The sequence below is a fragment of the Heloderma suspectum genome, chromosome 3 (genome assembly GCF_057233095.1).
Source record: "Heloderma suspectum isolate Gila_16-S chromosome 3, 16-S_ref, whole genome shotgun sequence".
Classification (NCBI taxonomy): Eukaryota; Metazoa; Chordata; class Lepidosauria; order Squamata; family Helodermatidae; genus Heloderma; species Heloderma suspectum.
In genome coordinates, this window is record NC_139460.1 from 330,160,175 (window position 1) to 330,178,151 (window position 17,977).

Here is a 17,977-nt window from a genome sequence, read left to right on the forward strand (position 1 = left end):
TTGCTCCTTGGGAGGAAAGCTATGGCAAACCTAGACAGCATAGTAAGAAGCAGAGACATCACCTTGCCGACAAAGGTCCGTCTAATCAAAGCTATGGTTTTCCCAGTAGTAACGTATGGCTGTGAGAGCTGGACTATAAGGAAGGCTGAGCGCCGAAGAATCATTGCTTTCGAACTGGGGTGCTGGAGAAGACTCTCACGAGTCCCTGGACTGCAAGGTGGTCAAATCAGTCCATCCTAAAGGAAATCAACCCTGAGTGCTCATTGGAAGGACAGATACTGAAGCTGAAGCTCAAATATTTTGGCCACCTAATGCAAAGAGAAAAGTCACTGGTAAAGACCCTGATGCTGGGAAAGATTGAAGGCAAAAGGAGATGGGGACGGCAGGGGATGAGATGGCTAGATAGCATCACCAATGCAATGAATATGAACTTGAGCACACTCCGGGAGAGAGCGAAGGACAGGAAGGCCTGGCGTGCTCTGGTCCATGGGATCACCAAGAGTCGGACACGACTGAACAACAACAAATAAGTTAGAGAAGCAGCTTCCCTTCTGTTTTATTGACTTAGGGAATTTCATTACAACCCTTCATTGTCAATTTTCAGGACATTTTACAAGGAAAAAGATAAACATGTGATCCATGCTCAGGCAACCCCCAGGCTAGATTACTACAACACATATTGCGCCGTTATCCCAAGGACGCCTGAGCATTTCACAGAGCAGGCTGTCAATGGCTCCTGGCCACCATAGCTGCACATTGCCCCCAGCATCGACAGAGGGTGTCAATGCAGTCATCATTGGAGGCCCTCATCACCCATCCTCCACCACAGGTGGGTCGGCTGGCACGTAGGAGGGAGAGGGCCTTTTCACAGAAGGCCCCACTGCCACTCTGGAATCAGCTTCCACCAGGAGTTCATCAGGCCCCTTCTTTGCAGGTCTTCAAGAATGCCCTGAAGACCCTCCTGTTCTCACTGGCCTTCCCTTGCATCGGTTGGCTTTTACTCGCACATTTTGTTTCTCTTGGTTTTAATGGGCCGTCTCGGTGTTTATGCATTCTTTGCATTGTACCCACTTGGCACGGTTTTTACCTTGTATGGCACCTTGAGAGAGCTCCGCTCTTAGAAGACCCCTAGAACTGGTTTTAGATGGCGCATTGAGGCAGTATTGAGGCCTCCGCATGCATCACTGGGGAACTCAAGTGGGAGTTCGTGTGCTCAAGCGCTCCTGTCCCCTTGCTGTGGGCTTCCCTGGGGAGATGCCAGATGCTGGGCAAGACGGTCCTTGGGCCGGACCAGCTTCAGGGCCTTTGTGCAGCCTGGAGTGCAGGTCAGCCCAGAGCGGAGCACACAAGGGGCCCCTGCTCTTGCCAGCATGTGTGGGCCACGCCACGCTCCCTTGGCGGCGGTCCTCCTGCCCACCTCTGCCCAGCCCAGGGGGTTGCACACCGGCAAGGACTGCAGTGTGATTATGGAGAGGGCTATTTTTATCTTCCAGTGATGGGTCTTGTCAGACTCAGCTGGCACAGGCCTCTGAAGAGCCCTGCTGTGGATGGTGAACGCCTTTGGGATCTTTAGCAAAGAAATGCACAACTTTTCTCAGCTGAGAAACCGGGAGCTGACTGCAGGCATCCATCAAAACAGGCTGGGCAGGCCAGAAGTGCTGGAAGACCCTGCCTCGCTCTCCCTGCACCAGGCACTTTGGACCTTTGGAACCACAGACCCCATGGACTTCGGACTCCCCGAAGTGGACCAATGGCTCTCAGTCAAGCTGAATTTCATGGTAAAGGGATTAGGGAGGGAAAGGCATGAATGAAGAGCGGGAGGCAAGTTGAACAGAGGCGGGAGGAACAGAGCGTTTCCTCTCAGACAGGGGAATTGCCCCCTTCCCTTGCCTCACCTACTGTGGAGGCCACGCCATGCAGCTAGGCACAGAGTTCTGTGGCCTCTGCGATCAGCTGCAAAACCGGAGGAGGAAGGGCTGTGCCCCTCTAATGGAGCGAAGGGCAGATCTGGTAGGGAGTGGGCCCGGGACTCTGACCAGCCCAGGACTCTCCGGCATCGAGGGGGGCTTTGCCCTCACTGCCACCGGGGACTGTTTTTAACTGGCGCTACCAGAGACTGACCCTGGCGCCTCCTAGGGTCAAAGCAGGCTGCTCCCTCTTCCGAATGACCCTGTCGCGTTGCTGAGCACTGTCCAGGGGGCCGAAAGCCAGGCGAGAGGGAACTGAGATCCAATTCCCAGTAGGGCAATTTTCTGGCCCTGACCCCCGCCAGATGTGGGACACATGGCCTCAAATGCGGTTTCCTCTGCTCTCCTCAGGGGGCTGACGTGGCATGGACTGCAGACCTCCTCCTCCTCCTCCGTGCCTCCCGCACGTGACAGCCAGGTTTCAGCCGTGCCTTGATCCTCGAGACAAGGCAGGCGTGAGGAGCCCACCCAAGCCCAGCAGGGAGCCTCTGCCCCGCCTCCGACGCTCAGAGCCCCGACGCGGAGGCGGCGACGCAGCAGTGGAGGGGCTGGAGGCGAGGGAGCCTCCTGAGGAGGCTTCACCCACAAGGAGCCGGCTTGCCCCTGGGGGAGCCTCTCCCCCGCCCTCTTTACACGTGCAACACAGGCTATGGTGCGAATGTGGAAAGCTGCTCGCCGGGAAAAGGGCCCCGCCCCGCCCAGCAAGGTAGCCCGAGCTGCAGGCGGTCTCAGCCCCAGGGAAGTCCCTGCGGCCCAGCAGAGCAGGCGCCAGGTGTCGAATGCGCCCCTCTTTACTGGCTGCTCCCTCACAGCCTGACCCCCGCTTGCCAGAGAGGGAAGGAGCTTTGCAAGCCCCACGGCTGCCTGCTGTCTCGTGGCAAGGTTGGGCTGGAGGAGAGTCGTGGCTGGAAGCCCCCGAGGCAGGCTGCGGCCAGCAGAATCATTCCAGGCGAGCCACAGGTCAGAGCCTGCAGGGGCTGCTCCCCTGCACCTTCGGCACTCGCCACTGCGGCCTCTCCTGGCGCCAGCCCGGACACAGCAGCGGGACCGCCAGCTACTCTGCTGGGATGGGCGTGTTGCAGTTGCCGTGGTAGATCCTGACGTGGCCGTCACACCGGAAGTAGCGGTCGAAGACTTGGCTGTAGCCGTGGTCACGCCACCAGGAGCAGAGCTGCCGGTTCCAGGTGCAGTCCAGGACGTGGAACAGCTCCGGGTGCTCCATGCCCACCAGCGTGAAGAAGTCCTGATCCCCCAGGTGGCCCCTGAAGTGGAACCGGCTGGCCAGCTGCCGGACGGCCTCCGGCTCCAGCAGCCGGTTGTAGAGCCGGGAGCGGCGCATGGCGTCCAGGTCCAGGAGCAGGACACCGCTGTTGAAGCCCGGCAGCCCCTCAGGGGGGGGCTCCCCCACTTTGGTCCCGGGGTGCTCTTGCCGGTACTGCCAGAAGGTATGCCTGGGGGGGAAGGCAAGATGAAGTAAGAATGGGGGGCGATGATGGCATTTCCTGGCCTGCCCAGTCCCGTCCCACATGAACCCCCCCATCTCTGCTCAGATCCTTCAAGCTGAGCGATGGGCACCCAACCAGCAAATGAAAGCGGGGGGGGGGGGATCCCACTGCCAATTTAGGGCGCATCCGCAGGAAGATTCTTGCCACCCAATGAAGCCTTTGGCTGCCCCAGTTCAAGAAAGAGGCCAGCATGCCCAAGAGGAGGGAAAGGGGCTGGACCCAACGGTCTTATAGGCCCCTTCCAACCCCACTATTCTGTGATTCTATTCTGTGAAATTAGGTATTTCTCAGACTACAATACTTCCCTCCCCGACCCCAACAAAGTGAAAGGACAGATCAATAGGGCCAAACTAGTAGAGATGTGAAGGCCAGGAAAAGTACTGGAACCACGGCAAGCCCCAAAATGGATACCCCCCTCCCCGGTTTGGGGAGGGGGAAAGGAAAAATGTTTTAACTCCCCCCCACTCCTTTTTTCTGGGCCTTCACATCTCCAGTCTGGCACCCAGGAATAATCCACCACAGGACATCCCCACTCCTGGAAACAGGAGGACATGGCTAGGGGTCACCTCCAGTTCCCAGCCAAGCCCACGGCAACGCATCCATGACCCAGGGCCCACCCCGACACGCAGGACCCAGGCTCCAGTGCAGGCAGCCCCTGGCCTTGACTGGCCTCTTCCTGCTGCCTCTGCAGAGGCTGCGGCCCACAGGGCTGGGCCGGCCAAGGGCCGCTTGACTGCAGAGGCTCCCTCTGCGTGGCTGCCATGGCAGGGGGGCGGAGGCGCGCCAGTCCCACAGCTGCCCCTCTCGCGGCAACCATCCCTCCGCTGGAAGCTGTCCCGTGCCCAGCAGCCCTCCATCGAGCAGAACTGGGAGGGGGCTCCCATGAAAGGCCTCCCTGCCCCAGTCCAAGCGGCAAGCAGTCTCTCGCACTCCGCCTCAGCGTGCCAGGCCAAGGACCCTCGTGAGGCCCCCAGCAGGAAGGGGGAAGCTGGCGGCCGTTCCAGGGGGGCTGTGTTCTACCCACAGCCCCTTGACAGAGACACCAGAAAAGACCCCCTAGTCCCGCAAGACCAGCAGCCCCCCAGCGAAAGCAGTGCAGGCCAGGCACCAGATCCCAAGGGCCCTCCAAAGGCCCCCCTTCCCTCCATGCAGAGGGGTGCGTGGGACATCCTCTCCTCTCGCCTCAGCTCCAAGCGGGTGGGGCGAGGCACTGACTGCAGTCCCCAGGGGGCGGGCGAGCGAGCAGCCAGAGCCTGCACTGACCGCCCAGGGCTCCGTGAGGACTCCGAACAGGAGAGAGGACAGAGCGAAGGGGAGGCAGGAGACGAGCAGCGGGGCAGCGGGTGTGTGTGTGGAGGCTTTAAACAACCAGCCGCTCTTCGGCACATGAAGCGAGGGGCCTTGGCCAACCTCCGGCCCAAAGCGAGAAGTCAGCGGCTCCCTGCCGGAGACCACCTGCTGCCGCTGCTTCTAGTAGCCAAAGGCTGCGTGGCCCACGGATCTCCGTGCTGCTCTGCATAGCCGGCAGGGCAAATGCCAGTTGTGAGCCCCAGGACGCCTCGGCCCCACCGCTGCAGCCCCTCAGGGGCCCCGGACTGGAGGGGGCAGCAGGTCTGCAAGCACCGGGAGGAGAGCATGTGGGAGCCGCCACCTCGGGGCAGCCCCCCCCCCCCCCGAGCAAGAGCCCAGGGCCAGCCACCAGAGAGGCCCCTCTGCACGACTGGGCAGCAGCGTCCTCGGCCCACCCTTGTTCAGGGCACCGACCAGCCCAGAAGCCTTGTTCAAGGCCATCCTCGGAAGAGGAGATGCAGGAACAAAAGTGGGGCAGCCCCAACACCTTTGGCATGCCCCCATAGTAAGGCCGGGAGTGGGGCTTCTGGGCAGGCCAGGAAGAGGGGCTCCTGTCCAGGGCAAAGGGCCCCCACTGCCCTCTGCCTGACGCAGGAACAAGTCTGCCCTTCTGCCGCCGATCCCGAGCCTCCCGGAGAGCAGCCTGAGCACGGCTCCTCGGGGCTGGCAGGTGGGCCTTCTGCCGGGAACAGGGAAGAGCGGTGGCCTTGGCGCCGACCAGGGCTGCACTGGGGGAGACCCTGGGCAGCCTTCCAGAAGCGAGATCCAGGCTCCATTTGCACCTCGGGCCCCAGCCCCAAGCCCATGCCCCGGACCCACCGGTAGACCGGCTGCATCTCCCTGGCAATGCCAATCACAGCGCCTTCGGGGAAGTTGTCAAATTCTTCAAACAGCTCCTGGATGTTGGTCCTGTATTCCACATCGAGGTCCACCTGAATGATGCGTGAAATCTCTGGAAAGACAGCGAGGCGTCGGCAAGAGCAGGGGCCGCCCATCGCCGCCGGCAGTGCCCGGCGACTCCAGGTGTCCACACAGCGCCCCTCGGCCGTGGGAGGAGGAAAGGACAGGCCGGGACGCCCCGCCCCCACACAGCCCAGCGGGCTGCAGAGGAACGCGCTCGGGCCAGGGAGTCTCTGCGAAGGCTCCGAGTTGAGCAGGAGGTCCAGGCCTGGCTCAGACCTGACTGCGCCTCTCCTTCACAACTCTGTTCTCCAGGTACAGACTGCTCTCTCTCTCTGCAGGCCCCGCAGGGTCCCTGAGGTGAAACAGAAGTCAAAGCGCTGGTCCCGCACGTGTCATGGAGCTAGCCAGGACCAAGCACATCGGGCTGTCAGCAGAACCCTCCCCTGCAGCCATCAAACCAGCTGCCAAGGCAGAACCACACCAGGACACACAACCCCACCGCCCTTCTCCTGGGGCCTGTTCCCAGGGCCTCTGAAATCTTTGCCATGTGCTGCAGTTTCAAACTGCTGTGTATTTCTCGGATGGTTTTACCTCATTTTAACTGTATTTTATCAGGTTTGTTTTATATTTTTATTATGCTGACTTTGTATGTGCTTTTGTATTTTTATTGTGCTGGTCTTATACTGTATTGGGTTTTTAGAGCTTTGTAATGTTTTGTATTTCAAAACCGCACAACTCCTAGAAGTCCGTTTGCTCCTCCCAGGGGGCTCCAAACAGGCAGACTCCCCCCACGAATGGCTGCAGCTGTAGCCTCTGCCAACCAAGAGCAGCCCCCCCCCCATATCCCCACACATTGCAACAGGCTCTCGCACCCCTCCTGCCGCCCAGCAAAAGGGCCGTGTGGGCCCCCTCTCCCGGGTGCTCCGTCTTGACCACCTGCCATTTCGGAGGGGTTGCGGGCCAAGCCTTGGCCTTTCTCCCCCAGCAGCTCCAGGCCGAGACTGGCATGACTGGCAAACCAGCTGTGAAACAACGGCTTCCAGCAAGCCGGCCCCACAGCCCCCATCCCGCCCCTCCGTTGCCTGATCGTCTGATGCAGCCCCGCCTGGGCCTGAGGCAGCCGGCCCCCGCCTGGCCTGCAAGGCCACGGGGGGAGTGCGGGATGCCTCTGCTGGGCCTCTCTGTTGCGCTCGTGTCTCGAGCACAGCCTGCTCTGAGGTTCTGTGTTGCAACGGTTTCCCCAAGCACGCATTTGGCCACGTTGTGCCCAGAGGCGATGCCACAGCGAGAGCCCCCTGGTTCCACAGATGCCCTGAGGAAGGGGGCTAAGGGAGAGCCAACACTAGCCCCTCCAGACCGCCCCCTACCTGCAATGCTCTGGATCAGAATCCTTCAGAGTCTGAATTTGGCTCACATCACAACATCAAGGAGATCCGCGCCCCCCCCCCCCCGCCTCCTTGATTTCTCAGCAGCCACATCGGGACGGGTCCCCCTGCCCCAGCTTTCCTGCTTTGCTCCACACGTCTCCCAGAAATGCCCCAGGGAGGAGAGCTGGCTGGCTGCTCTGTGCGCTGGTGGGCGTGCGCCACGTGCAGGGGAGCCCAGAGGCAGCAGCCAGAGGCGCTTCTGGGGCTCTCGAGGCAGCAAAGAGGCCCCCCCCAGTACGGAGGCCAGCGGTCCTGGCTGGAGCGCCTCCCACTCCTGCGCAGGATCCGTCCGAGGGAGAGTCCAGCCTGCAAGGCTGAAGTGGAACGCACCACAAGGCTCGATTTGGACTCTCTGGGCACGAACAGAGAGGATGGACTCACGCCACACTGCAGGTACTAGTTTACTCAGCAACGCTACGAGGAGGATCGTGGTCATCTTCTCGGCAGTTGCCGCTGTTCCGAATAGTCACTCTGCTGATTTTGCAGGCGCTTAGGCCCTGAATTTCCACAGACCACTGCTGCCGTCTGACACGCCCCGTTGACATTTCCCCCCTCCGCCCACACCCACGGGCAGAGACCCACGCACTGAGAACGCAGCGGATGCGCGGGGCTCCTGTGCGCTCACAAAGAGGAACCCACTGAAGGCGCGCGGGCTGCCTGTTGCGGCACAAGCCCCAGGCCGCGCCAGCTCTCTGGGAGCCCACCCCGCTCTGCGACTCTGGGAAAGCCGCTTGTCACGCCTGCTGGAATGTAGCACACCTCGCTCCCCTCCTGCCGCGAGTCGGAGCCCCGTGCCCCAGGCAGCTCCCCCGCCACCGCGCCCTCAACGGGGGTGGGGAGTGGCAGACCCAGAGCAGCGGGCAAAGCGGCGAAGCCCACCAGCCCTCCCTGCCCGGCCAACGGCAGGAGCACCCAGGAGCCCAGCCCGGTGGGCAAAGTGCCTCTTGTACATGACAAGCAGCTTCCTCCCATGGCAGGACAGCAACCGGCACCCCACAGGGGAGCAAGGCTTCTCCACAGAGAAGGGGTCTCATCCAGCAGCTCAATGCCTGCAAAGCTTGTGCTGACTGCCAAGGCAGCAGTTCAGTGCTGGCACACATAAGCCCGCACGCTGGGCATGGGGGGGCTGCCACCCCACTTTCTGCGGGAAGTGCCCCCAGGAAGCACCTGGGGGCTCATCTCTGTGGGCTGCTCTGTGGAGGAGCTCTGCTCTCCGCAGGAGGAAGCGCAGGTGTGTGCGTGGGGGGGTGATGTGGAAACCCTCCTTGCTGGTGAACACTCTGGAGAGGTCCCGTCTGCCGCAATCCGCTTCCCATCCCCCGTGGCTGCGCCACGCCCGGGGCCACGAGGACTGGTGCTGCCAAGGCAGGCGCCACCAGGGCCTCCAGGAGCAGGAGGGAACTATGACTCGACGGGCGCACCTGAGCCGTGGCGGGACGACTCCCTTGAGCGGAACACGGCACCTGCAGGACACTTCCTCAAAAAGAGCAGGAGAAAGAGAAAGGGAGGTGGGGTTGCCCTGTATGTGGAAAACGCCTATCTCTGCACAGAAACACAGGAGGAGGAGCTCTGTGGCCCCATCGAGAGCATCTGGATCAAAATACATGGAGCAAAGAATAAAAGGAACCTGGTGGTTGGAGTCAACCACCGGCCACCCAACCAAGGAGAAGATTAGGATGAAACTTTTGAAAAGCAAATAGCCAATGTTTCAAGGAAGCAAGATGAAGTAGTAATGGGAGACTTCAATTTCCCTGTTCTGTGTTGGGAGACAAATTCTGCAAAACATGGCCCCTCCAGGAAATTCCTGACTTGTGTGGCAGATAAATTCCTCCCACAGAAAGTAATGGAAGGAACTAGAGGATCGGCTGTCCTTGACTTGATTCTAACCAACAGAGATGACTTAGTGGATAAAGTAGCAGTTACAGGAACTCTGGGGGAAAGCGACCATGTTGCACTTGAGTTCTTGGTTCTAAGGGAAGCAAAAGCCGAGGGTAGTCAAACGCGTAGCCTGGATTTTAGGAAAGCTGATTTTCATAAACACAGAACAATGATCAGTAAGGTCCCATGGCAAGCGACGCTAACGAGAAAAGGAGTCCAAGATGCGTGGGAGCGTTTAAAAAAGGAAATTCTCAAGGCACAATTGCAAACAATTCCAACAAGAAGAAAAGCTGGAAGACAACAGAAGAAGCCAATGTGGCTTCACCAAAAGCTTAGGGATGACCTGAAAACAAAAAAGGACACATATAGGAAGTGGAAAGAAGGCCAAGTAACAAAGGAAGAATACAGGCAGGTAGCACAGAATGGTAGGGATGGCGTCAGGAAGGCTAAAGCTGAGAACGAGCTGAGGTTAGCGAGGGATGCGAAAAACAACAAAAAGGCTTTCTTCAGCTACGTGCATAGTAAAAGGCAGAGGAAAGAAATGGTGGTTCAGCTATTAAATTAGGATGGCAAAACGATAACAGATGACAAAGAAAAGGCAGAGGTGCTCAATTCCTACTTTGGCTCAGTCTTCCCCCAAAAGAGGGTCTATGACCCCCCTGGCAAAGGCGAAGTACAGGCTGAAGGGGCAGGATTGCAGCTTGAGGTCGATAGGCATATGGTCAAGGAACACCTAATGACTTTGAATGAGTTCAAATCTCCAGGGCCAGATGAACTGCATCCGAGAGTCATAAAGGAACTGGCAGAAGAACTCTCAGAACCGCTGTCTATTCTCTTCGAGAAGTCACAGAGCCGTCCTCCCCCGTCGGGAAGTGCCAGATGACTGGAGGAGGGCTAACGTTGTCCCTATCTTCAAAAAGGATAAAAAGGAGGAACCTGGGAACTACAGACCAGTCAGTCTGACATCAATCCCTGGGAAAATTCTGGAGCAGATAAAGCAATCCATTTGGAAGCACCTTGACAACAATGCAGTGATTACTCGAAGCCAACATGGATTTGTCAAAAACAAGTCCTGCCAGACAAATCTGATCTCATTTTTTGATCAAGTCACCTCCCTTGTAGACTGTGGGAATGCTGTAGACATCATATACCTCGACTTCACCAAAGCATTTGACAAAGTGCCCCATGATCTCCTGATGAGCAAACTAGCTCAAAGTGGGCTAGATGAAACAACGATCCGGTGGATCCACAGTTGGCTACAGAATCGGACTCAAAGACTGCTTATCAATGGGACCTTCTCAAGCTGGGGAAAGGTAAAGAGTGGGGTACCGCAGGGCTCAGTCCTGGGCCCAGTGCTCTTCCACATTTGTATTAATGACTTGGAGGAGGAGGTGCAGGGAATGCTGATCAAAGTTGCAGATGACACAAAATTGGGCAGGATAACTAATACTTTGGAAGACAGAAACAAAATTCAAAGTGATCTGGATAGACTGGAGCGCTGGGCAGAAAACAACAGAATGACATTTAATAGGGATACATGCCAAGTTCTGCACCGAGGAAAAAGAAACCAAACGCACAGTTACAAGATGGGGGATACGTGGCTCAACAACACTACAAGCGAGAAAGATCTTGGAATTGTCGATCACAAGCTGAATATGAGCCAGCAATGTGATGTGGCTGCAAAAAAGGCTAATGCTATTTTGGGCTGCATTCATGGAAGCATCGTTTCCAAATCACGGGAAGTACTAGTTCCCCTCTACTCAGCACTGGTTAGGCCTCATCTGGACTACTGTTTCCAGTTCTGGGTACCACACTTTCAGAAGGATGCAGACAAACTGGACAAGGTTCAGAGGAGGGCAACAAAGATGATCAGAGGACTGGAAACAAAGCCCTATGAAGAGAGGCTGAAAGAACTGGGCATGTTTAGCCTTGAGAAGACTGAGGGGAGATATGATAGCACTCTTCATGTACTTGAAAGGTTGTCCCAGAGAGGAAGGCCAGGATCTCTTCTTGATCATCCCAGAGTGCAGAACATGGAATAATGGGCTCAAGTTAAAGGAAGCCAGATTCCGGCTGAACATCAAGAAAAACTTCCTGTTAGCGCAATGCAACAATGGAACCCATGACCTAGGGAGGTGGTGGGCTCTCCCACACCAGAGGCCTTCAAGACGAGACTGGACAGCTATCTGTCAGGGATGCTCTGACTTGGATTCCTGCATTGAGCAGGGGGTTGGACTCGATGGCCTTGTAGGCCCCTTCCAACCCTACTATTCTATGATTGCAGCTTGAGATCGATAAGCATATGGTCAAGGAACACCTAATTACTTTGAATGAGTTCAAATCTCCAGGGCCAGATGAACTGCATCCTAGAAAAAAAAGGAACTGGCAGAAGAACTCTCAGAACCACTTTGTATTCTCTTTGAGCAATCATGGAGGTTGGGGAAAGTGCCACGACTAGAAGAGGGCTAATGTTGTCCCTCTCTTCAAAAAGGAGGAACCAGGGAACTACAGACAGTGTGACATCAATCCCTGGGAAAATTCTGGAGATGATAAAGCACTAAGTCTGTAAGCACCTTGAAAACAGTGCAGTGATTACTCGAAGCCAACATGGATTTTATAGAATCATTGAATCACAGAATAGTGGGGTTGAAAGGGGCGTACAAGTCAATCGAGTCCAACCCCCTGCTCAATGAAGGAATCCAAGTCAGAGCATCCCTGACAGATGGCTGTCCAGCCTCGTCTTGAAGGCCTCCACTGTGGGAGAGCCCACTGCTTCCCTAGGTAGTTGGTTCCGTTGTCGTATTGCTCTTAACGGTCAGGAACTTTTTCCTGATGTTCAGCCGGAATCTGGCTTCCTGGAATTTGTGCCCGTTATTCCGTGTTCTGCACTCTGGGATGATGGAGAGGAGATCCTGGCCTTCTTCTCTGTGAAAACCTTTCAAGTACTTGAAGAGCGCTATCCTATCTTCCCTCAGTCTTCTCTTCTCAAGGCTAAACATGCCCCGTTCTTTCCATCTCTCTTCATAGGGCTTTGTTTCCAGTCCCCTGATCATCTTTGTTGCCCTCCTCTGAACCCTCTCCAGTTTGTCTGCATCCTTCTCAAAGCGTGGTGCCCAGAACTGGACACAGTACTCCAGATGAGGCCTAACCAGTGCTGAGGAGAGGGGAACTAGTACTTCCTGGGATTTGGAAGCGATGCTTCTATGAATGCAGCCCAAAACAGCATTTGCCTTTTTTGCAGCCACATCACATTGTTGGCTCATATTCAGCTTGTGGTCTCCAACAATTCCAAGATCCTTCTCGCTTGTAGTGTTGTTGAGCCACGTATCCCCCATCTTGTAACTGTGCATTTGGTTTCTTTTTCCTAGGTGCAGAACTTGGCATTTATCCCCATTAAATTTCATTCTGTTGTTTTCTGCCCAGCGCTCCAGTCTATCGAGATCCCTTTGAGTTTTGTTTCTGTCTTCCAGGGTATTAGCTTTCCCACCCAATTTCATGTGATCTGCAAATTTGAACAGCGTTCCCTGCATCTCCTCCTCCGACAACACTGTCGTGTTGCAGGGAATGTTGCAACATTCCCTGCAACAAGACAATGGAACCAATTCCCCAGGGAGGTGGTGGGCTCTCCCACACTGGAGGCCTTCAAGACGAGGCTGGACAGCCATCTGTCAGGGATGCTCTGACTTGGATTCTTGCATTGAGCAGGGAGTTTATTTATTGCATTTATACCCCGCCTTTTTTCCTCTTGCAAGGAACCCAAGCCGGCTGACATTATCCTCCTCCTCTCCATTTTATCCTCACAACAACAACCCTGTGAGGTGGGTTGGGCTGAGAGTCTGTGACTGGCCCAGTCAACCAGTTATCTTCCATGGCTGAGTGGGGACTAGAACCCGGATCTCCCAGCTCCTAGTCCAGCATTCTTGCCACTACACCACACTGGACTCAATCGTCTCCTAGACCTCTTCCAACCCTACTATTCTACGATTCTAAGATCCTGCCAAGGACAGATGCAGCAGCCCGCTTCACAAGCCTGGGGCCAGCCAGTCACTGGGTCAGGGGCGGCTCGGGTTCCAAGCAATGGCACCAGAAGCCCCTTGGTGAAGAGCAAGGTGGCCACGCAGGATCCACTGCCTGGCAGGGCGATGCAAAAAGCTGCGCACAGGAGAGGCAGGATGGAGGCACCACTGGTCCCTGTGCCACATGCTCCTGGGAAAAGACCAGGAGACGGCGGCGGCCGGCACAGAGCCTTGGCGGCTGGCCTCCTTTACAGCTCAAAGTTTAGCACCGCTGCAGCAGTGCACTGAACCTGTGAGCACGCGCCCAGGCCAGCTTGGCTGCGGCTGCTCCTGACCGGCCCCATAAGCAGGGCGGCCTTGTCCACCCTTGCTGCCACCTCCTCAGCACGTCTGCTCTTCCTCCCCTCACAGGTGCGGGGCTGTGCAAACACAGGTCAGCGGCTGGCCTCAGCCCAGTGAAGCACAAGTCCAGTCCAGTGTGGGGATCTGGAAATGCACTCACAGCCCCAGGCCCGGAGGCTGGCAGGGGCCCGCACAGACCGCCCCCGACGCTCTCCACAAAGAGCCACCAGCTGACACACAGCGCTGGCCAGGTGGAGAGATGTGAACGCTCAGGAAAGAGAAAACCAGGGAAAGTCAGGAAAAACCAATTTCCCCTCCCGTTTTTCCAAAACATCCCTGGAAAAGAAAAAACATCATTCCCACCTGGTTTCTCCCATTTTTTCTGGTGTTTGTTTCCAGGCCTTCCCACCTCCAGGCAGGTTGGGGTGGGAAGAACCATCCCTTGGCAAAGTACGGCAAGCCACACAGGAGCCGTTCTCCACCCCAAAAGTACAGCCTCTGGCACCCAGACCAAGACACAGAGAGGACACCTCTGCAGAGGGACCAACGGGCTGCCACGTCCTGGCCTTCAGCGCCTCCGTAGAACATTTCTCCCAAGCCAGAGAGAGACAGAAAGAGAGAAGGCAAGACGCAGAGCCCAGACTGAGGCCTTGCTGTGGCAACTCTCAGTGATCCTGGTCAGACAGAACGCAGGGAAGGGTGGTTGCCACTAGCCACACCGTGCATGCCTGCCGCACGTGCGTGGAACCACGGCCCACAGCTGGCTAGCCTAGTCCCTCCCTAACCACTCTGTCTCGCAAACCCCGCCACGCGTCCCAGCAGCCTCCGTGGAGCAAGCCGCCCTGGGCAGCAACTTGGGGCTGCAGCCGCTGCCCCACTGGGCCTGTCCTGCCCACTCCGCAGACGGGGCTGGTGGTCCCTCTTCCGCCGGCAGGACACTGCCCGCCAGCCTCTGCCCACCTCTCCTGCAGCGATGCAAGGCAGTGACATTGCCTGTATACCGGGGCACTGCATTTGTGGTCCAGGGGGCTTCCAGGGACTCCAGTCTGAGGGGAGGGGCACCCCCAGAGGGAAGGACGCTGCGGCTCAGCCGGGGACGCTTCCCCTCATCACGGCAGGCACAGGTGCTTGTGTCCGGGAGCGCGCAGATAAGATCGCTGTGCTGACCGCCGTGGCGTGGGATCGAGAGCAGCCTTGCCTCCTGCGCGCTCCCCCGCTTGTGTGCCGCGCGGAGTGGAGACCAAGGCGGCTGGCTCTCTGCTGCTGCGTCATCTGTCAATAGGCAGATGGCGCCATGCAGGTCTCGCGCGCTGGTGGGACCAGCAGGGCCGTCTCCAGCTGCTCTTGCCACAAAGCTCTATGGCGGCGCCCGGATAACCGCAGGGGCCCGTCAGGCGCCACCCTAAGCCACCGTTAGGGCCACTAAACCTGCTGCAGCCCATACTCCATGAACGCGGCTAAGCCGGGGTTATGTAGCCACCGTGGTGGGGAAAAACGCCTTGCTCCCAGCACACTAAGGCATCCTTGTCAGCTAAAAATGCTTAACCATCGTGGCTTACCGTCGCGTCTGAACAGGCCCAGCTGTCGCTGCCTGAGCTGGGATAACCATCGCTGATGTAAGCCGGCCAGTCGGCAGAGAGTCCCCGAGCGCTGGGAAATGCAGGCGTCACTCAGAGGACAAAACACGCCCTACCGTCATGCCAGCCCTGCGCGTTGTTGTGCGTGTGCAGACGCACACTCCGTTTCTTGCACAGGGGCTCCTCCTCACCTGCGCTTCCCAGCGTGCCACCGCTCCCCTCAGCCTCCCTCCCCCCACGCACACGTTCTCAAACTGCTGTGTGGATTTCTACAGCCAGATGCGTCCCGCCGCCCCCGGGTTGCTTCCCCAACTTACCCTGCCAGGCCGCAGGCAGGCCTGCTTGGTACGCAACTGCCGCTGTGGGCAGGAGGGAAACTGAGGCAGGCTGACCAGCCCTCCTGCCCCGTCCAAACGCTCTTCAAACAGAGATGTTAACAGGCGCCGAGCCAACAAGCCACGGCACCCCAGACCTCAACCATCGCCACAGACCGACCCCTCCGGTGCAGAGGAATGGGAGTCCGAGGAAGGCACAACCCCCGGGCGGGCACTGTTTGTGGAGGAGGCCACGGCAACCATGCCAGCTGGGCGCCTGACACCGCGCACAGATCTGGCCGCCCAGAACAAAAGCAGGCAGAGTGCTGGGCACACATTCGGGGGGGCTCCACCGGGGCCATTCCGACCTGCGCCTCCTTTCCTCCGCCCCGCCTGGTGGGCTGCTCCTGGGCAGGCGCCTGCTCCTTCAGCCACTGTGGCATCCCAGCAAAGCAAGGCCCCCCGCCCCCCCAGCTCGCCGAAGAGCAGCGCTCCGAAACGAGCGCGGCTTCCTGGAAAAAGGAGCGCGCGGGACGCCGCCGCCCGCAAAGCCCCCGCCACGCACCTCTGGGCATGACCCGGTGCATGGCGACCGACAGGAAGAAGATGGCGTCGCTGTAGTAGGCGCCGGCGCCGGCGCTGAAGAGCTTCTGCATGGCCCCCACCGTCGGGAGCAGCCTCTCCGCCACCGCGGCCACGTCGTGGAAGACCACCTGCGGGGAGAGGCAAGGCGCGCGCCGCGTCGGCCGGGGGAGGCAGCCGCCCCGCGCGCCGAGCCCCCCGGGCGCGCGGGGAGGCTTCCTGGCGGCGGCGGAGCGCAGCTAGCAGGCGCGCCAGGCCGCTCTCTGCCCTGCGCGGGGGCCGCGCCCCGGGCCTCCCTGGGACCCGTCCCGAAGGGCCCCGCTGAGCGCCGCGCGCCCGCAGCCAGGCCGGGGCGAGCCGCGCCAGCCTTTCCCGGCAACGCTCCGCGGCGAGCGGGCCGCCCTGGCAGAGGCGGCGGATGGCTCTCCGGCAGCTGCTGCGCGGGGGGGCCTGGATGGGGCGCAGCCCACTTGGGGCCCGAGCCTTCGGCCTGCCCCTCCCCGCGCCCCGAGGAAGACGGCCCGCCGAGGCGCCCTCAGCTGCGCGGGGAGGCGAGGCACGACCCCGCCGAAGCCATCGCCGCGGGCGGGGGCTGGCGCGCCCTCCGTCCGAGGGGCGGGCTCGGCCAACGAGGCAGGCCAGCGCGGCAGCCCGACCCCGGGCCGGGCGGCGGCGGCGAGCAGGGCGCGGCGAGAGGCCGCGCGGCAGGGCGCTCCCCCCCCCCGCGGCCGCGCACCTTGTGCTTGAAGGGGGCGCCGCGGAGCGCGTCGCGGAAGAGCGCCTTGGCCGGGCCCTTGCTGGGCGCGTCGCTGAGCAGGTGCAGCACGAGCGCGCGGCGCGGCTCCAGCTTGCCGAAGCGCACGAGCGAGCGCAGCGCCCGCTCCGCCTTGGCCCGCAGCGCCGCGTTGCGCTCCGCCTTGGCCAGCACCAGCAGCACGTGCAGCTCCGCCTCGCCCGCCGCCAGCAGCGCCTCGCCCGCCTTGGCCTTGCTCTCCGCGCCGCCGGGCCCCGCGGGAAGCGACGGGGCGGCGGCGGGCCCGGCCGCGCTCGAGCGGGGCGCCTCGCCGCCCGAGCCCGCGCAGTAGAAGGCGCACGCCACGGCCAGCGCGGCGGCCGCCGCCAGGGCGCACGGCTGGGGGCGCAGCGGCAGCGCCGCCGCCAGGCCCCGCGCCATGGCCGCCTCGCCGGAGCGCCGGGCTGGCCGGGCCTGCTCCGCTCCCGCCCCCTCTCCGCGCCCGCCCTGCCGCTGGCTCCGCCCGGAAGGCGCCCCGCCTTGGCCGGCGGAAGCGGGGCTGCGGGGCGGGCCGCCCGGCCTGGGCGTGGCGCTCTGCTCGGCTGAGTCGCAGGGCGCGCGGGGCACCGGAAACGGGCGTCGGCCAAGCGCCTGGAGGGCTCCGGGGAAGGGGACCCACGCAAGCCCCCGGGCGGGCGAGGGAAGGCGCGGCTCGCGGTGCCGGGAGCAGCCCGTGCCCCGCCGCCCTTTCTCCGAAGCCGCCCTCGCCGGACAGTCGCTCCTCCCCGCTCCAGGCCAGGCGCCTTGGAGGCGGCGTAGCAAAAGCTGCTCCGTGCAGCGCGCGCAAGTGGGCGGACCGGACCGCAGAGGCCACGGCCGGCTGGGCCCGCGCGACGCAAGGGCCGGCACACAGGGTCGCACCGTGGCCACGGCCCAGCGCCGCCGCCCAACCCGAAGGAGGCTGGCCGCCGGGAGTTGCGGCTCGCGATGGCGCTATCCGTCCACCGGCACCCCGCTCCCGGAGGCGGCGCACTCGGCCAGCCCTCTGCGCCGCAGCTGGACAGCGCGCGGCGGCGGCGCTCGCAAGAGCGAGGCGCGCGCCCCTCGGAAGCCCCGCAGGCGCCCCAGGCCCTCGCCAGCCACGCTCCCTGCGAGGGAGGCTTCAGCGACTCAGCCGGGAAGCGCCGTCCAAGCAGCGCGCTGTGGGTCGTTCGAGGAGCCCAGACACAGCCGGCCAGGGGGCGGGGGGGCCTCCCGGGGCGCGTGAGGCGGGGCGGGGCCCCGGGAGAGAAGGCAGGCGGGAGCCGCGCGGGAAGACGCCCTGCCGCGCAGCGAGGGGCTCCAGGCCGCGGGCGCCCCGGCCCTTCCCGGGAAGGCGCTCCT

At 60.6% G+C, this 17,977-nt stretch overlaps 1 protein-coding gene across 2 annotated transcripts; it reads right to left on the minus strand.

Moving 5' to 3' along the window:
* Nucleotides 1-531: 531 nt before the first annotated feature.
* XXYLT1 (xyloside xylosyltransferase 1) lies at nt 532-17,124 on the minus strand. 2 transcript variants are annotated; one of them, XR_014789685.1, is made up of 4 exons: nt 16,598-17,124; nt 15,283-15,992; nt 5,642-5,774; nt 532-3,418 (listed from the first exon to the last, which is right to left on the minus strand). XR_014789685.1 is itself a non-coding variant. In XM_084847892.1 (4 exons), exons 1-4 carry the CDS (start codon nt 17,033-17,035, stop codon nt 3,022-3,024), a joined length of 1,116 nt encoding a protein of 371 aa, XP_084704018.1. In that variant the 5' UTR covers nt 17,036-17,124; the 3' UTR covers nt 532-3,021. The 2 variants fall into 2 exon arrangements, 1 of the variants encoding a protein (XP_084704018.1); XM_084847892.1 differs by having other exon boundaries at nt 15,845-15,992.
* Between the last annotated feature and the right edge of the window lie 853 nt (nt 17,125-17,977).